Source organism: Amyelois transitella, chromosome 12 (genome assembly GCF_032362555.1).
Source record: "Amyelois transitella isolate CPQ chromosome 12, ilAmyTran1.1, whole genome shotgun sequence".
Lineage (NCBI taxonomy): Eukaryota > Metazoa > Arthropoda > Insecta > Lepidoptera > Pyralidae > Amyelois > Amyelois transitella.
In genome coordinates this window covers 11,041,515-11,060,941 of record NC_083515.1, presented here as the reverse complement: position 1 = coordinate 11,060,941, position 19,427 = coordinate 11,041,515, and the positions used below count along the sequence as shown (strand labels likewise).

The 19,427-nt window shown below is 37.0% G+C and overlaps 1 protein-coding gene and 1 long non-coding RNA gene across 2 annotated transcripts in view; one reads left to right on the top strand and one right to left on the bottom strand.

Moving 5' to 3' along the window:
• LOC106141237 (protein singed) overlaps nt 1-19,427 on the top strand; it is a 55,261-nt gene that overhangs the window by 33,552 nt on the left and 2,282 nt on the right. The window contains exons 4-9 of the mRNA XM_060946985.1: nt 611-758; nt 3,047-3,232; nt 4,694-4,922; nt 15,669-15,825; nt 16,281-16,442; nt 18,086-18,213. Of these exons, the coding sequence (XP_060802968.1) occupies nt 611-758; nt 3,047-3,232; nt 4,694-4,922; nt 15,669-15,825; nt 16,281-16,442; nt 18,086-18,213 (1,010 nt within the window). The remainder of the gene's footprint in view (nt 1-610; nt 759-3,046; nt 3,233-4,693; nt 4,923-15,668; nt 15,826-16,280; nt 16,443-18,085; nt 18,214-19,427) is intronic.
• On the bottom strand, nt 12,676-14,167 carry LOC132902346 (uncharacterized). Its single transcript, XR_009657095.1, has 2 exons — nt 13,557-14,167; nt 12,676-13,176 (listed from the first exon to the last, which is right to left on the bottom strand). It is a non-coding gene; the product is annotated as an uncharacterized LOC132902346 (long non-coding RNA).

The window sequence follows — 19,427 nt, the reverse complement described above, 5'->3', positions numbered from 1 at the left end:
CTTAAAACAGACACTAATTTCTTTAAATTTTGTTATCGGATATCCGTCTGGTTTATTATTGGTGTTGTTAATTTGGATCATTGTAGTAACCTACCTCAGTTTTTAACTTGTTCCGTTGACTTTCAATCATTCAGTTAGGAGTATCATTTGGATCGCTCGCTTTAGTTAACTGGCAACTTCTTCTTTAAAATTAATCGACGGTTGTAATTGATTGAAGTATTTTAATCGGCGTAGGTATGGCAATGCGGGTGGCCCTTTTTTTAGCACTATTTTACAATTCAATTCACGTTGATTCGTTGAATTCTCTAAACAGCTTGTAAGCCCCGCTGATTTGTTGCTTATTTTTGCATTTTACACAAAACCGGCTCATTTCACTACGAAATAAAAAAATATTTTGAAACATTATGATAAGTTTAAGCATAAAAAGAGAATCCCTTGCAGGGCAGACAGAACCAACAGCCTTGAAAAAACTAAAAGGCCACGCAAAAAGAACAATATCAAATAACTCAAAACTGAATCAAATTTAAGACCGTTACTCAGCGTATATTTTGAACATCAAAACTTTGTCATATTTTATCAAAGAAAGTAACATTTTCCATCTTGTTCGCAGCGTGTCTGACGACAACAGCGGCCGCTGGGCGCTGCGGAACGTGGAGAGAGGCTACTTCCTCGGCTCCAGCCAGGACAAGCTGACCTGCACTGCCAAGGTGCCAGGGGACGCTGAGCTGTGGCATGTTCATCTCGCTGCCAGGCCGCAAGTAAGTTGTCCAGCGGACATGTTCTGCCAAGGTGCCAGGGGACGCTGAGCTGTGGCATGTTCATCTCGCTGCCAGGCCGCAAGTAAGTTGTCCAGCGGACATGTTCTGCCAAGGTGCCAGGGGACGCTGAGCTGTGGCATGTTCATCTCGCTGCCAGGCCGCAAGTAAGTTGTCCAGCGGACATGTTCTGCCAAGGTGCCAGGGGACGCTGAGCTGTGGCATGTTCATCTCGCTGCCAGGCCGCAAGTAAGTTGTCCAGCGGACATGTTCTGCCAAGGTGCCAGGGGACGCTGAGCTGTGGCATGTTCATCTCGCTGCCAGGCCGCAAGTAAGTTGTCCAGCGGACATGTTCTGCCAAGGTGCCAGGGGACGCTGAGCTGTGGCATGTTCATCTCGCTGCCAGGCCGCAAGTAAGTTGTCCAGCGGACATGTTCTGCCAAGGTGCCAGGGGACGCTGAACTGTAGCATGTTCACCTGGTTTGTCTCGCTGGGTCTGGCTTTGACTTTGACCTACACTGCGAAGGTGCCAGAGAACGCCAAGTAAGTTATTCATGGGCTTTAAAGTCTACAATTAAGCCCTGCAGAGCTGTATCACAATATGGATAATTTACAAATTATAACCTAAGTGAGCGCGTCGCTCACAAGTACATACTATGCTATCTACTCATACAGTTCCGGAACATAGTATACATACTCGTACATACCTTTCCCACGGCAACCAACATAATTTATTTATTTATTTATTTATTTATTTATTTATTTATTAATATACACATCATTATTTTCAAACAGTGGGTTAAATTGTTAGAACGTTGTCTAGTTACACAATACTTTTGGGAAAAGAAAACATTAGGTATCTTAGCGTTCACCTCTGCTACGGTACTTCTCATTAACCGACTTTGAAGAAAGGAAGTAGTTGTTAATTTTATTATACATATAATGAAGTCTCCGTGTAAATGATATTATATTAATAAAAAGTAGTTAAGTTATCTTTTAAAAATGTACCCCTATTCATAATTCTGTTAAAATCATTGCTCCTCGCAGCCTGTTTGAACAGCTGAAAAACACATACAAACATATATACGTCTCAACATAATGGAATTATTTATACATTTATACATACAATAATTACGTCTATATCCCTTGCGAGGTAGACAGAGCCAACAATCTTGCAAAGATTGATAGACCACCTTCAGCTGTTTGGATTAATGATAATTGGCTTATTTTTAAATTTGGCTCAACTATTTATATCGGTACAGTATTATCTCAAGTTAAATGACATGATAAATTGCGTTAGAAATGCATTTAATGCATAGGTACCACAGAAATCTGAAATAAAATGTAATTTTATTGCTTACATACAATTTATAGATTGGTTAAACATACCCAGACAATGTTTTATACATATTTTTGCATACGGCTAAGGCAAACATGTGAAACTTATATAACAACTGATTATACATACCACGTTTGCGCAAATACTTACATCATGTATTTAATTCTAAATGGGTAGACAGAGTCAACAGTCTCTACTTCTTCTTCGACATCTTTTCCCACTTTCTACGTGGGGTCGGCACAGTATGTTAGTTTTTCCAATTACTTTTCACTTGCCATCTCACTGGTCACTCCCTTTCTACTCATACTGTCCATCCATCTCAATGACAGATGGTTAGCCCATCGCCTTAGAATCCTAAGTTTATAACTTAATTGACTTTTTCAAGCAACTTGGAAAGATAATTAGCTGACACCCACTATGGTTATCCTTTATTCATACTAATATTTAAGAGTTAAATAGATAGAAAATAGTATATAATCTACATATCCAATGTACTAATATTATAAAGCTGAAGAGTTTGTTTGAAAGTTTGTCGAATTGAAAAATTCTTTTTGTGTTGAATACACCATTTATCGGGGAAGGCTTTAGGCTATATAACATCACGCTGCAACTATAAGGAGCGAAGAAATAATAATGGAAAATGTGAAAAAAAAACGGGAGAAAATTATAAAACATACTGGTCTTTCTGGAAATTTCCATGCGAATAGAATAAACCCAAATATAATTTTTACGCTTTTACGCAACTAGTTTATACATACATACATACATAAAATCACGCCTCTTTCCCGGAGGGGTAGGCAGAGACTACCTCTTTCCACTTGCCACGATCCCTGCATACTTCCTTTGCTTCATCCACATTCATAACTCTCTTCATGCAAGCTCGGCGGTTTCGGGTACTTTTGACCTGACCCGTTATAGTTTATAAATGTACTTATAATATTTTTCTCACCAGGTGAACCTGCGTTCTATCGGTCGCAAGCGGTTCGCCCACCTGTCTGAATCCCTGGACGAGATCCACGTGGACGCCAACGTGCCCTGGGGCGAGGACACCCTCTTCACCCTGGAGTTCAGGGCTGATGAAGGCGGGAAGTACGCCCTGCATACTTGCAATAACAAGTACTTGAGCGCTGGTGGAAAGGTCAGTGATACAAGAGTTCAATGGATTAGAAAATGGTGCAGTGCAGTTTGTTACCGCTAACATAACACTTGAAGATATTTACTCGTATAAGTACAATAATTGCCCCCTAAATTATCATATAAAGCATGCCTATATTTATTATTCAACATGTATTGTCGCTAATAAAGATAAGATTATATCAATCAGCTTTTTCCATCGTCAATTTATTGAGCTAATGATAAAAATACATTAATGAGCATTGATGTAAATAATACCACTGAAAACTAAAATACATACATACATTATAATCACGTCTATATCCCTTGTGGGGTAGACAGAGCCAACAGTCTTGAAAAGACTGAATGGCCACGTTCAGCTATTTGGCTTAATGATAGAATTGAGATTCAAATAGTGATAGGTTGCTAGCCCGGCTTGAATTATTGTACTTTATGTACGAGATGGCAACTTGTTCTTTCGAGAGTTGCCGCACAGTTTTGTTTGTAATTGATATCGAGATGTGAAACACATGACAGTGTTTATGTTATGTCAAGTTGTAGCTTGTGTTCTGATGATTTCCAAAACAGACGACTTCTGTTCGGCCTAAACGGATCTCAATAATAAGCCGTTATTCAGATACTTATGTAAACAGTGAAGAGAATTTCAGAATACATACACGCCTCTTTCCCGGAGTGGTAGGCAGAGACTACATTCCACGATCTCTAAATAGGTGGGTACTTCTTTCGCTTCATCCACATTCAGTCAGTGCAGAAGAAACGGTAACAAACTCCACTGCAGCATTTTGTCCAATTACGTCAACTTCACAAATGTCCAAACTTAGAATAGAAATGTGGACGAGATAATACATTGTTATGATTAATTGATTTATAGAAAATTTACATAAAATATAATTTAATATGTATTTGTAATTTTAAATAAATTCATGTACCCTACATCTTTTGCCAGGGCGTATACCAAACATACATACATACATCCATATAATCACGTCCATGTATGTATGTATGTATATTAAGACTACCTTCTTGGAGGCTAAATGAGACCATACATACATGCATATGGTCACGTCTATATCCCTTACGGGGTAGACAGAGCCAATAGTGCCGAAAAGACTGAATGGCCACGTTCAGCTGCTCGACTTAATGATGGAATTGAGATCCAAATAGTGACAGTTTGCTAGCCCATCGCCTAAAAAAATAATCCCAAGTTTGTAAGCCTATCACTTAGTCGTCTTTTACGACATCCATGGGAGAGAGATGGAGTGGTCCTATTCTTTTTTGTATTGGTGCCGGGAACCACACGGCACTGTTATATGTATTTGTCATTTTAAATAAATTGATGTACCTATATCTCTTGCCAGGGCGTATACCAAACATACATACGTATACATCCATATAATCACGTCCATGTATGTTTGTATGTATGTTAAGACCACCTTCTTGGACGCTAAATGATACCAATTTCCAGCTTTTCGACACCTGCACCCCAGCGTGCCTCTTCAACGCGGAATACCACTCCGGAGCCCTAGCGCTGCGAGACAGCGCCGGCGCCTACCTCGCGCCCATCGGCTCCAAGGCTGTCCTGAAGACCCGCTCCACAGCTGTCACCAGGGACGAGCTGTTCTCATTGGAAGACAGTCTCCCGCAGGCGGCATTCGTCGCCGCGTTGAACGATAAATACGTGTCAGTTAAACAAGGTTAGTTATTTTTGAATCACCAATTAATATTTTAAATGCAAATGTGTTTAATGATAAACTTATGAATAAGTTTGTCACTTGAAGAAAAAAGGGAAATAAGTTGGGATAAATAAACTTTTGATACTTGAAACTAAGAAATCTGTATTTTTGCACTGGATTTAACAACATTTGTACTTATTTATACTAATCCTACTACTATTATAAAGGCGAAAGTTTGTATGGATGTATGGATGTTTGTAACTCTTTCACGCAAAAACTTCTGAACCGATTACCATGAAATTTGGTATGTAGGTAGCTGAAGACCCAGAATAACACATAGGCTACTTTTTATCCCAGAGTTCCCGCGGGATTGATAGGGTTTCCATGCGGACGAAGTCGCGGGCGGCCTCTAGTTAAATATAAACATGCTCTCGTGAACTATTGCGTCGTAAAACAATTTTTGAATAATTTTCTTTTTGAATATGTATTGTGTTTTCCTAATGAAAACACAATACATATTCAATTTCTCTCTAACTGGCCAGTGACTTGTAAGGAGGTTTTGTATTAAATTTTTTCCAAAAATTCTGGACAATTTGTAAGTGTCTTTGTTTGTTTGTCGTTAACGGATGATCTACTGAAGCAATCTTCTTGAAATTTTGCGTATACTCGTATATAATTAAGCGCCATGTGGTTCCCGGCACCAATATAAAAAAGTATAGGGCCACTCCATCTCATTTCTCGTGGATGTCGTAAGAGGCGACTAAGGTTATAAACTTCCATTGTTTATATCCCTAGCGGGGTAGACAGAGCCAACAGTCTTGAAGAGACTGACAGGCCACGTTGCTAGCCCATCGTCTAAAAAAGAATCCCAAGTTTGTAAGCCTATCTATTCCTAGTTCTATTCTTTTTTGTATTGGTGCCGGGAACCACACGGCATCTCTATTCTTCATTTTAAAATTAAGTCGATACTCGTAAGAGTCAGTACAAAGCACTTAGCACTTAAACATAAGTACATTAAAAGTGTACACTTATTACTTTTAAAAAGAACTTTTCCCTCGTAAATCTCAAAGTTAAAACACGATCGTTGTACAAAGAACATATCCGCGGAAGTAACACTGCATTTAATTGCCTACCAATTACTAAGCAATCAGAATAATGGAAGTTCCTGATTGATTGACTACCAGGAAGACAGAGCATGTGACGGTTGATGAACATACATACATATACTCTACTCACGTCTATATCCCTTGCGGGGTAATCAGAGCCAACAGTCTTGAAAAGACTGATAGACCACGTTCAGCTGTTTGGCTTAATGCTAGAATACATATATATAGTCACGTCTATATCCCTTACGGGGTAATCAGAGCCAACAGTCTTGAATAGACTGATAGACCGATGAATCGTCTAACCTTTGTACCCTTTTAGTATCGATTGATCTGACACTAAAAAAAACAGAAATTTAAAAATAGTCTCCACGATAACATACATACATATGTTCATGTCTCTATCCCTTGCGGGGTAGACAAAGCCAGCAGTTTTGAAAGGCTGACAGGCCACGTTCAGCTTATTGACTTAATGCTTGAATTGAGATTCAAATAGTGACAGGTTGCTAGCCCATCGCCTAAAATAAGAATCCCAAGTTTATAAGCCTATCCCTTAGTCACCGTCCTCGACATCCATGGGAACGAGATGGAGTGGTCCTGTTCTTTGGTTTGTAAACGCTTATTTTAACCCTCGTTAATGAGATGGGTGTTATATTGTTTTGTTTGACTAGCTGAGTTCTGGCTTCTCTTCCCTGGGAGTTTCCATAGACATACTATGCCTTCGCAATGAACCGATTATGATGTGTTAATTAAATAGTGAAACAGTTCTTGTCTTTTTTTTGGTGGAATTGGTTGAGTGAGGTTAAGTATCATTTATTATAAAAAAATAAATGACTCTGCCTACCCCGCAAGGGATATAGACGTGATCATATGTATGTTTTTATATGTACGTGTAATTAATACAGACCAAAAAGTCCTTACAGTGCAAAAATATTTTTATAAAGATTTCAACATCATCTCACTACTCACACTGACAATTAAATGTGCAATCAACGCTTGCGGTTATTTACATACTTTGTTCCGTTCTCGGAACCGAACCCGGGCCCGGGGTCCGGTCGTCGACCCGGCGCTCATCAATGTTTGCATTGTCCCCTTTTGCTGACACTGCATTAGTAGCCCCTTTGGCAAAGCGTAGTACATACATACATATGGTCACTTGTGGGGTAGACAGAGCCAACAGTCTTGAAAAGACAGATAGGCCTCTAAGACTAATTTTGACCGTTAAATGCTACTATACACTGGACGAGTTTTGAAACGATAGAAATATTGACATTTAAATTATATTTAATTGCTACATATAATTTTATTAATTAAATACATCATTTAATTTTTATTTACTTAAAATTACCTATAAATATTAACTCCAGATATAATACGTAATTTTTTATTATTGTTATATTCATCATAATAGTCGATATAAACCTGCCCGCCGTAACATATTATTTTAAAATTGTCATTCCCAACAGGGTTCATATTGTACCTATTTATAAGCAGTAACTGTAATTCAACTGATGTACTTAACGATATGCAATAAAGAATTTAAAAAAAACATCACACAACTATGTTAGCTGCTCCGCCGAGCGGAGTGCCACTCAATGAAGTTTCATATCCGGGTCAGGGCTCGACAGGGCTTCGCCCCCGGCCACCCTCGTCCACTCACGCTTGTGACACCTGCCTAGTTGTGTTATGAGAATTAAATAAGAACATTGCTATTTTAAACGTAACTTAAATAACTAGAGGCCGCCCGCGACTTCGTCCGCATGGAAACCCTGTCGATCCCGCGGGAACTTCGAGATAAAATGTAGCCTAAATGTCTGGGTACTACCTTAGTAGCTACCTTAATACCAAATTTCGTAATCGTAATCGGTTCAGTAGTTTTTGCGTGAAAGAGTAACAAACATCCATACTGACATCCTGACATACTCACAAACTTTCTCATTGATAATATTAGTAGGATGTATGTATGTATGTTTATTCGTTGCAACGTTAAAAAACAGACACAAAGTCTTTTCCTTTTTATATTTTTTATTTTCTGTGACATAAGTATTATGTTTATTTACAACTGAAACAAAATAAACATATATTTTTTAATATTACGAGTATAAGTACTTTTATAGATAGATAATAAGCGATATGTCTCTCAATTTTGCGTGTTACCAGTTGCACCCTCCATGCTATGCTTCGGGATCCTAAGTCACGGAAAAATGTGACTCGCAAATCATCTTTTACGAACTTAAACATTTTATTCGTATTACAAAAATTAAAATTGCTTCAAACTTTCTTATCATACAGCCTTAGGTATAATAATATAAGATTAAAACGCGCTTTAGTCCCAAAAAATAAATTATACAGATGACTTGTTCTCATCTGTGTTGCGGAGATGCGAAGTCACGAACGTGCTAACAGATGAGAAATGCGGATAACGTTTTACTGATAACGATTACTTGCTTACCCTAAAAATAAATGTTTGAAGAGTAAGGTTGCATGCTAATTTACTAAACAACAAATGTTTTTGTAATGTTTTTTCATGCTATTTATAGGTGTATCTAAATGAATAAAATAAATATATTCACACATACATAGTATGTATTTTACAAATGTAATCACGTCTCACTCACTTACGTGGTAGACAGAGCCAATAGTCTCGAAAAATAGCATAGAATTAATATTCAAATAGTGACAGGTTGCTAGCCCACCGCCTAAAAGAAGAATCCCAAGTTAATTTCGCTTGATTATACGTTTATACATTACTGACAATGTCAATGCGACACCGCTGTAAGCAAGGCCGAAGCCCTACGTTGTTATTCTGAGTCACGAGCTAACACTCGCAAGTAAAGGTTTGAGAAAGCACGACGCAGCTTTATGTAGCTCGCTAGATTTCTTTATGATAAATACCTATCATTATTGTGCCGTGTGGTTCCCGGCACCAATACAAAAAAGAATTGGACCACTCTATCTCTTTCATATGGATGTCGTAAAAGGCGACTAAGGGATAGGTTTACAAACTTGGGATTCTTTTTAGGCGATGGGCTAGCAACATGACACTATTAAATTATATAAAAGTATAAAAACACTATTGAATTGAATCTCAATGCTATCATTAAGCCAAATAGCTAAACGTGGCCATTCAGTCATTTCAATACTGTTGGCTCTGTCTACCCCGCAAGGGATATAGACAAGACTATATGTATCTATGTATGTCTAGCAAACGAATAACTTAAAAAGAGGCGACGCGCGCAATTTAACGAGAAACCGCTATGTACATTTATTAAGTTTTAGCATTTTATTATCATTATAACGCCAACAATTAACTTTGCTCAGCCGCGCAACGAGCGGACTGTTCCAGTGAGTCTGTTTATTTTAATGAGAAATTGTAATTACTGAACGCGGCGGACGGAAAATATATAATATTTTAAACACAGAAAATATATGAATATTTTTGAGTACTTAATTCTCAAGGTAAAGTTTCTTAATACTTAAAACTCTTACTGCAAAACTAAAAGTTTATTAAAAAGTTAATTCTCAAGGTATTTTACTGCAAAACTAAAAGTTTATCACATCACTAACGAACGAACAAATTTATTATTTTGATATGAAAATAAAAGGGCTGCTTTAGAATTGGGAAACTTAAAAGTATTACAAATATAATACACTACGTCCCCAATTAATGTATCTTTTTATATCAACTTATAACAACAAATTCAATTTAAACTCAAAATAATTGAAAAAAAATTATCCGTAACTGCTTCGTCAATGGTTTACAGTTAATATAATTCACTACATTTAATTAAGACCACCTAGTTAAGAGATAACCGACACGTATAAAAAATTAACCAATTAACAACCTTCCTTTCTTAACAGTCGGGTAACAAACTCCCTGTCTTACGAGTTAATACAACATGACATACAAAAATACCACCTAATAACATAACCTTTCTTCTTACAGCTAGGTTTTGTTACCCGACAATAAGAAGGAAGGTTATGTGACACCCTGTCACTCATATAGGTGACTCATAAACATCAGTACGACATTCTTACGCAATTCTTCCTCCGGCTTCTCTTCAGCTATTCGACAAAAAAACCGCCATCTTGAGCGGCTGACAACGGCTTTCTACAATTTCTCTGCGCGGACGCACGCGACGGCGGAATTTGTGTGCGAATTCTCTCGCGATGTTAATGATTGGAGTAATTAGGAAATGATTGGGTTTTGTTTTAATGTTAGATGTGAGGTAAAATAGAATAGGATCACTCCATCTCTTTCCCATGTGGATGTCGTGAAAGGAGACTAAGAGATGGGCTTATACACTTGGGATTATTAATTTAGACGATAGGCTAACAAACTGTCACTATTTGAATCTCAATTCTATCATTAAGCTAATCGGCTGAACGTGGTCTTTCAGTTTTTCAAGAATTTTGACTCTGTCTACCCCGCAAGGAATATAGACGTGACTATATGTATGTATGTAGAATCTAGATAAAGCAGTTTTAACCCTATGTAATTATAATACCTTAAGTATGTTCTGACATGAAGAATATGAGATGTTTTTTTATTTGCATAATAGGCTAAACAGTTTCCAATTCGTGTCAATTTCCCAAGCTTCCGTGCACATCTCCATTAATTTATTGATAAGATAATCTTATTAGATTTTATGTGAAACTTGCACACTCGCACTTCTTTTTATTAAACAATTAACTTTAATTAAACGTTAAACAATTAACATTAAAGATGCTTTCTTAAGAAGAATTTTCTACATACATACATATAATCACGTCTATATTCCTAGCGGGGTAGACAGAGCCAACAGTCTTGAAAAGACTGATCGGCCGCGCTCAGCTGTTTGGCTTAATGATTCCATCGCCTAAAAAAGAATCCCAACTTTGTAAACCTATCTCTTAGTCGCCTTTTACGACATCCATGGGCAATAGATGGAGTGGTCCTATTCTTTTTTGCATTGGTGCCGGGAGCCACACGGCATAACAAACATGACCCTGCATTGGGCAAAATTGTTTCTTTTTATCGTGTTACGCCTCCCGTCTGAATTCCACAATTAATTCCATATATTAGGGTTTCTCACGGTGGGATTTGAACCTGTGCCCTCCTATGCTTGACGACTTTTATTCGGGCACCATGACAATCAACAACTGATGCTCAATCAATCACGCACGCCTCAAATTACTTGTTTCGTGCAAATCATTACCCACTACTGTTAGTCCCGGCATGCAGATTTATCGATAAATCATTGGTCATGATACGATCGACTAATTAGCGATGATGTGTAATGAGCGTGAACAGCATGCAAATCGGTACAGCGTTCCGGATGAGCGAGTGGCGTCTGTAGATGTTAAAGATGGCTGAGGTTGCCCTAACTGATGCGGGTAATTTGCTTACTCAGCCGTTGTCGTTTTGAAGACCGTTCCGTTCTGTGCCTTGGAAGGGACGCTAGACTTCAGGGTTAGTGCTTAGCTAGTTTGTAGCTTTATGACAAATACTAATATACATGTGCCGTGTAACAAACACTTCAGCTTTTTTAATATTAGTAAAGATTTGTATTATTTTATCTTTTTCTTTTTTGTATTTTATTTGTCGCCTCTGATAAAACTATATTTATTTTATGGACTGGATGAAGTAACTACAATTAGAAGAGGAAAGAAAGATTTTGAACCTCAATAACTACATTCATTTTAGTGATGTTTATTGCGTGTTTTATGATAATTATTCAGAAGTTAGCCATGTTCTCCGCGCCTGTGCCTGTAAATTATATCTTAAATTAACATAATAGATCAACGCTGGTTATTTATAGTGCTGCGGTAATATATGTTCTCTTTTTGTAAATTCGCTTGCAAACATTCTAAAAAATACTCATTTATCTCAAAATCAATTTAGTTACTGATAGTTGTATTTTCTTGACTGCGCTCGAAGAAGTTATGTTTTAAGACAGATTGAAATTTTCTTTAGATTCATAATTGGGTAAGGCCGTAGATTTTGCCACTTAGTAACATAGAGTAACATAGATACTTCTATGTTATGGTAACGTATAAGTAACACGAAAGTAACGAGTAAAGAGTGTAAGGTCGAGTTCAGAAGTACTGCCTCTTTTTTTTATTAATTTTTTTTTTCAAATTTCATAATATTTTCGTAAAGTACCTACTGAAAATTATACTAACGTACGATTGTAATGGCAAGCACAATTCCATAGGAATTGGAGAAGCAAATGTATTCTGAGAAACACAAACGAAGTTAATGCAATGTTCCAAAACAAAATGTATGTACGGGCGTACGGGCCAGGGTATCTATTAACCTTATGTAAGAACTAAGCATATAAATGAAATGAAGCGGTGGTGGTCTAGTGGTTAAGACGTCCGCCTGGTGATCGAAATGTCCCGGGTTCGAATCCTACTCGAGCCACATGAGTTTGTATGCTAATCTGACTTACGTTTAGTACTTTTCATGACCACCACTTGCTTCCGGTGAAGGAAAACATCGTGAGGAAGTCACATTAGTCGATTATTTATCAGTTAGTGTGTGAAATGGAGAAGGCAATGGCAAACCACTCTATTAATATTGCCAAGAAAGTCGTTGTGTGTGTTTCATTGAAATCCATATAATGATCACGACTTCTCAGCCATGAGGAATACGACTAAGAAAAAGAAGAAGCAAATAAAAAACAATGAAATCTTCTAAAATGTCTATTCATTAAATAGGTACTTAAAACACAATGTGTACTAATTAATCAATAAAATCACAAAAAAGGAACTAGGTAACCACTTTTACTTATGTCAACTAACAAATGATTTAAAATATTTAAATAAAAAATACAGTATCTTCATCATTTTGCAGATAATATTCTTTTGAATCTGTCTCTAACTGAATCAAATTTATCTTTTTTACTATAGAAATTGTGGTCACAGAATCAAGATCTAACTTTCTTTGCACTAAGAATTTTACAGAATTATTTGAAATCTTAACATTTAAAAAAAAAATTATTTTGTAATATGTTTCGTCATTTTTAAATTCTATGATCTCAACAAATCCAATATAATACTTCCACGTTTTTCTTTCAAATTATCTAACCATAACGAATCTTTTATGTTGAAACTTAAATAATTCCCTTCATTTTCATTATTCTCTCTAACCGTGCTGCCAAGTTCTTCATCGTTCTGCTCGCTTCCTTCTATAAAAAACACATTTTATAAATTGGATTTCAAAATTCATCTTGCACTTTTAATGATTAAAATAATAATAATATTTTGTTTTCCTAAGCCATTAACTACAGGAAATACTTATTTAATATATGAAATTAAATGAGTCGTAGCCTATTGCACGAGTCTATGTACGAATCCTTACAACACTTAAACGTTACGTAACATACAATCAATGTTACCGATAACATAGCAGTAACCTAGAAGTAACGCAGAAGCAAGATTTTTTTGGTTATAATTTACCATAACTCGATCATTCGAGCTAAATTTAAAACAAAACACGGCTCCTGCATAACTTATTCACTAAATAATACTTTCACATGAAAATAGGAGTAATAAACCAATTCTTTACCTTTGAAATCGAATAAATCCCGAATGACGACACACACCTGCACTCACTTTTTGTCAAACCCACCACAGTAAACAAAATGGTTTTTTTTTTCTTTTTGTCCATGGACACTTAAGTGTTGCCAGTATCGATACAAAATATTACCAAAATGTTTTACCTTAATTAGAGGTGAAATTGTGGTAACATACAAAATTGTAACATATAAGCAAAAATACGGGGACAAACATTTAAATTGCGATAAAAAAATTAAATCTACTTATTTTAATAAATCATATTATTAATTGGCTGCTTAGTTTTGCGTTCTGTAGGTTAAGTTCTTGTAAACTTGACATTCAATAAATATACTACGAGTTTTGTAGTTCTCTAGTATTTGGATGATAAAAAAGACAACGCGATTTTTGCAAAATTTGGAGGACTGGCCAAGTTGAACACACTCTAGAAGTTAAAGTATTGAAGTGTTTGAACTTTTGAAATTAAATTATGTAGAGATAAGAGCTACAAAATATATTATGAGTACCTTAGTAACAAATTACTAGCATTAGTCTTTTATATATGCAGTCAAAATGTGGGACATATTTTTTTTTCAAATAGTGGCAAAATTTACGGCCTTACCCAATTAAGGATTTTTAATTCTTCCATCCTTTTACGGCAAACTGTCGGCCTGTGTTTAGACGAAATTTGGTATGTTAAATATTTGTGTTCATCGCAGGCTCCTGTTTTAGGAAGACCTCACGGGAGCGAAGCCCAGGACAAAATAAAGAATAAAAATTGGTTTTTATTCCATATCATCAGTCAACTAAGACACACACTTATAACCTTAACTTGTATACCTACTAGCTGTAGCTGCCAAATAGCTGAACGTGGCCTATCAGTCTTTTCAAGACTGTTGGCTCTGTCTACCCCGCATGGGATATAGAAGTGATTATAATGTATGTATACCTACTAAGACACAATAAATAGTTTTGGTTCGCGAAATATGCAATACATTCATATATAAAATACCGAGTACGATGCACATTTAAGAACTTTAATTTTTGAAACATATATACATAAAATCACGCCCCCTTTTCCCGGAGGTAGAGACTACCTCTTTCCACATGCCACGATCTCTGCATACTTCCTCCGCTTCATCCACATTCATAACTCTCTTCATGCAAGCTCGGCGGTTTCGGGTACTCGACCTGACCCTTTACCAGGACGTCCTTAATTTGATCAAGATACGTTCGTCTAGGAAACATTTTGAAACATAACTGTCACAATTTCAAGTACCTACCCACTTCACTAAAGTAAGTCCCACTTTGATTCTAGACCTCAGGAAGCAATCTGCGTGTAACGGTGACACCATCAACAGATATATAACTGTATTGGATCTGCAAACTATTTTCCAGCGTTTACGGTTTATCGAAAGAAGTAGTTTTCGTGAGAGTAATAGAAATATAAGGTTAAGTTAGGATAAAGATTTGTTAAACTTCTTTGCAAGGCATTGTGTACACAAATATATTTTTTCACTAATATTATATTGTACAATACAAAACTTGGCTATAAGACGGTAGTCCATCTAGTGTCGAAATAAAACAATCGCTGATATTGAATATACTGCATGAAAAATCACTTAAGTATGGTAAATTAGATGTGCCCGCAACTTTGTCCGCGTGGAATAGTTATTTCGGGCATCAATGAAGCCGTCAAGGATGAATAATTTTCCCCGATTTTTTTCACATTCTCCATTATTTCTTTACTCCTTATAGTTGCAGCGTGATGTTATCTAGCCTAAAGCCTTCCTCGATTAATGGTCTATTCAACGGGAAAAGAATTTTTAACAACAACAAAAACAAAACAAACAAATAAACCATCAATCTTGCCTATTCCCCTTAAGAGTTGCCCTACACTCTCAAAAGTAAATATCCCTTAATTTCAAATCCAAGTTAAGTTCAAGCTAAACCAATCGGCTTGTGGAATCGGCCTTCAACAATAGGGTGTTGATCAATGCCACTCAGAAATAGAACAATATTAAACAAAATATATTGTAATCCCTTAAAAACTTAAATTATCCAGGCTTTCCAGTTTTTATTTTGATTAATAAGACCAGGCATATTTACTTTATTTTCTTTTCAGGCGTGGACGTGACCGCTAACCAGGATGAGATCTCCTCCCACGAGACCTTCCAACTGGAGTTCGACTGGGCCACCAGGCGCTGGTACATCCGCACCATGCAGGACCGCTACTGGACCCTGGAGACTGGAGGTGGAATACAGGCTAGCGGGGACAACAAGTGAGTTTTTGGATGACCTACAGTCACGTCTAAATTACTTGCGGTGTAAACAGAGCCAACAGTCTTGAAAAGACTAAAATAGCAACATACATACATACATATAGTCACGTCTATATCCCTTGCGGGGTAGACAGAGCCAACAGTCTTGAAAAGACTGACAGGCCACGTTCAGCTTTTTGGCTCGATGATAGAATTGAAATTCAAATAGTGACAGGTTGCTAGCCTTGAAGAATCCCAGGTTTATAAGCATATCCCTTAGTCGCCTCTTACGACATCCATGGGAACGAGATGGAGTGGTCCTATTCTTTTTTTTAAATTGGTGCCGGGAACCTCACGGAACATAGCAACATACTCGTACTTTATATGTATAGGCTAGATACAAAATCCCGGGAGTTCATCAAAAAATACTCAGCCGAAACAGCTTACTTTGAAGCTAAACCACCACCTTATTCCAGGTCCTCAAACGCGTTGTTCGAGTTGGAGTGGCAGGGCGACGGCGCGGTGGCCTTCCGCGCCAACAACGGCAAGTACCTGACCACCAAGCGTTCGGGACACTTGTACGCCAACGCGGACTCCATCGATGACAACTGCAAATATTACTTCTATCTTATCAACAGGTGAGCTATTGGTTTCATCTACATACATAAAAAAACACAATTTAAAAGAGAAGCATTTAAAACTTTAACATCCTATAACATTGTCATATTTGAAGATTTTTACAAGATGAATAGCTTATACTGCGGTAACTATGTGTACTACAAAAGTAACGTTATCGCACCAAGTTAAGGGAAGCATTAGGAGAGTTATTACATATGTAACTCATTTTTGCAATTTTTGCATAAGTGACAGTGTTGGTCAAGTCTATATCCCTTGTGGGGTAAACAGAGCCAACAGTCTTGAGAAGACTGATAAGCCACGCTCAGCTTTTTGGCTTAATGATAGAATTGAGATTCAAATAGCGACAGGTTGCTAGCCCATCGCCTAAAATAAATAATTCCGAGTTTGTTAGCATATCCCTTAGTCGCCTTTTACGACGTCCATGGGAACGAGATGGAGTGGTCCTATTCTTTTTTGTACTGGTGCCGGGAACCACACGGCACTTCATCTACATTCTTATTTTACCTCTCCTCTTCACCTCCCGGGGATTCTTTATAAGCGCGCGCGCACTGACCGTCTCCTTTGGTCTACGCTCACCAAGTAGCTCGCTGTCCTTTAGTGGCTTCTTACTGGACCTCATGTCAATAGCTAAACCCACGCTCTCTTAAAAATTGAAAAACTAGTCTAACAAAGATTGTCGATATTCTGTGTGTTTTTTTAGGGTTTGCTTTCTGATAGATACAAAGTAAAATATAATACCTTGATTTCCTTAAAAATCGTTTGTGTCCTGTATTAAAAGAAAGCATTTTGTACGTGACTGTACTTTTTCTTGAAACTTTCGATAAAATACAGGTGTGTGCGAATCGCATACTACTAATTCTTGAAGGGGTCGATTCGCACGAAATTTAAATACTTCCGTGCGAATCGCCTACTAAAAAAATATTTTTATTGAAAGGGGACGATTCGCACGATCGTGCGAATAATTTTCGTGCCAATTGACTACTAACCCATTTTTTATTAACTCTCATCACCCTTACCTGCGATGTTTAACCAAAAAGATCATAATCATCAAACCGCCTCAAGTAATTGATGATAACAGTTAATGATTGTAAAAAGTATCTCTTATGCGTCAGCTTATGTGAGCCCACTCGTTGAAGATTCTGCTAGAAGTCCTTCCAAGGAGCTTCTACTTTGGAAAGACTTCTAATTGCCTAGTAGACAGTCTTATGCCTGTTGTAGCCCAGATAAAATCATCCAGGCATAGACATAAGACTGTTGGCATACACTTTCTTAATCAATAGTCTGGTATGGTATACCATGAGACCGTAAAAACGGCTTCTATCCTATTATCCTATTCCTGTACAGTATGTACACAGGTATTTTATTTTATTTGACGAAATATTCGTTCGACATAATTAGTTCAACATTCATTCATGTTTTTTAATGTAGACAATGTGCATTCGTCCACGATTTAGATTTAAGAGATCTTTATTTGTAAATTGACGTCCGATTAAAATGCTGCAGTGTAGTTTGTTCCGCCGCTTCTTCTACACATGCGCTTTGGAAGCGGTAGTAGTTATAATTAGATTTAAGTTATGTGACGTCAATAAGTGATACCTTGTATCCAATTTTGAAAATAAATCTATTCTATTCTGTATTTCAGACCCATCCTAGTGCTGAAATGCGAGCAGGGCTTCGTAGGGCCCAAAGGAGTGCGGCTGGAGTGCAACAAGGCTAACTATGAGACTATTCAGGTTGTACGCGGGCCCAAGGGAGCTGTTTACTTCAAAGGTACATACATACATATAGTCACGTCTATATCCCTTACGGGGTAGACAGAGCCAATAGTCCCGAAAAGACTTTAGGGCCACGTTCAGCAGCTCGGCTTAATGATGGAATTGAGATCCAAATAGTGACAGGTTGCTAGCCCATCGCCTAAAAACAGGTCGCCTACAAACAATCGCAATTTTGTAAGCCTATCCCTTAGTCGCCTTTTACGTTACTTCAAAGGTAAGAGAATTTAATAGTGGAGGGCCGAATATAAGTCCTTGGGGAACCCCAGAAAGAGACTTTCTTCTGAGCCAACGTTTTTATGTCTTACGTTATTTGGAGTCAAATAATTAAAAAAGAAAGCTTTAATTTTTAACGACCTTCAAAAAAGAGATGGTTCATGTATGTAGAGGAAAGTCACCAAATATGGAATACCATTTTGTTTTTGGGATATAAAAATAAAACTTCATATAAATTAAACCAGTTTAATGTTTTTACTAATCAGTCATACATTTATATGTAGTAATTAACAGCCTTTAATCAAATATATTAGTAATCAAATTAAAATCTAACACAAAAAACAAAATCACAAATGAGTAACCAAATATGGAATAGGTACCCATATATGGAATATAAGCATAAATCAACGTAACAATAACAAAAATGGACATTAATATCTTTGAGATCAATGAAATGAATATAGCATATTGTGATAAATGAAAGAAGTTACATAATTACTTGCAAAAGTCACAGATCCAAGTATCAAACTCTGGACCAGCACAATCATAATGTGCCCAGAGCCCACACATCAAGCATTTAATCCAGCTTTCTCCACTTTTATCCATGGAAAAAAGACTTGAACAAAACATACATTCTGCATCAGCAGAGTCAGGACGTACTTGGTCCATCAACTCATCTTGTTCACTACCTTCACTAAACTGGATAACGTCTAGTTCCTCAGAGTCTTCTTCTTCACTATCATCCTTATTTTTCTTCGTTTGTTTGTTTCTCTTCGCAGTTTTCTTCTTATTCTTTGTCTTGACTAGTTTATTTTCATTTTCTTGTCTCTTCATATTTTTATCTTCTAAATCATTTTCCTAGGCACTTGAAAATGCTGTGCCGCTTTCAAATACCCTATTTTCTTTTCCCGGACGAATTTTATAGCTTGTGCCATTTTTTCTTCATCCCAGGTTTTTCGTTTGGTTGATTGTGAACCGGACATTCTAAAAACAAAC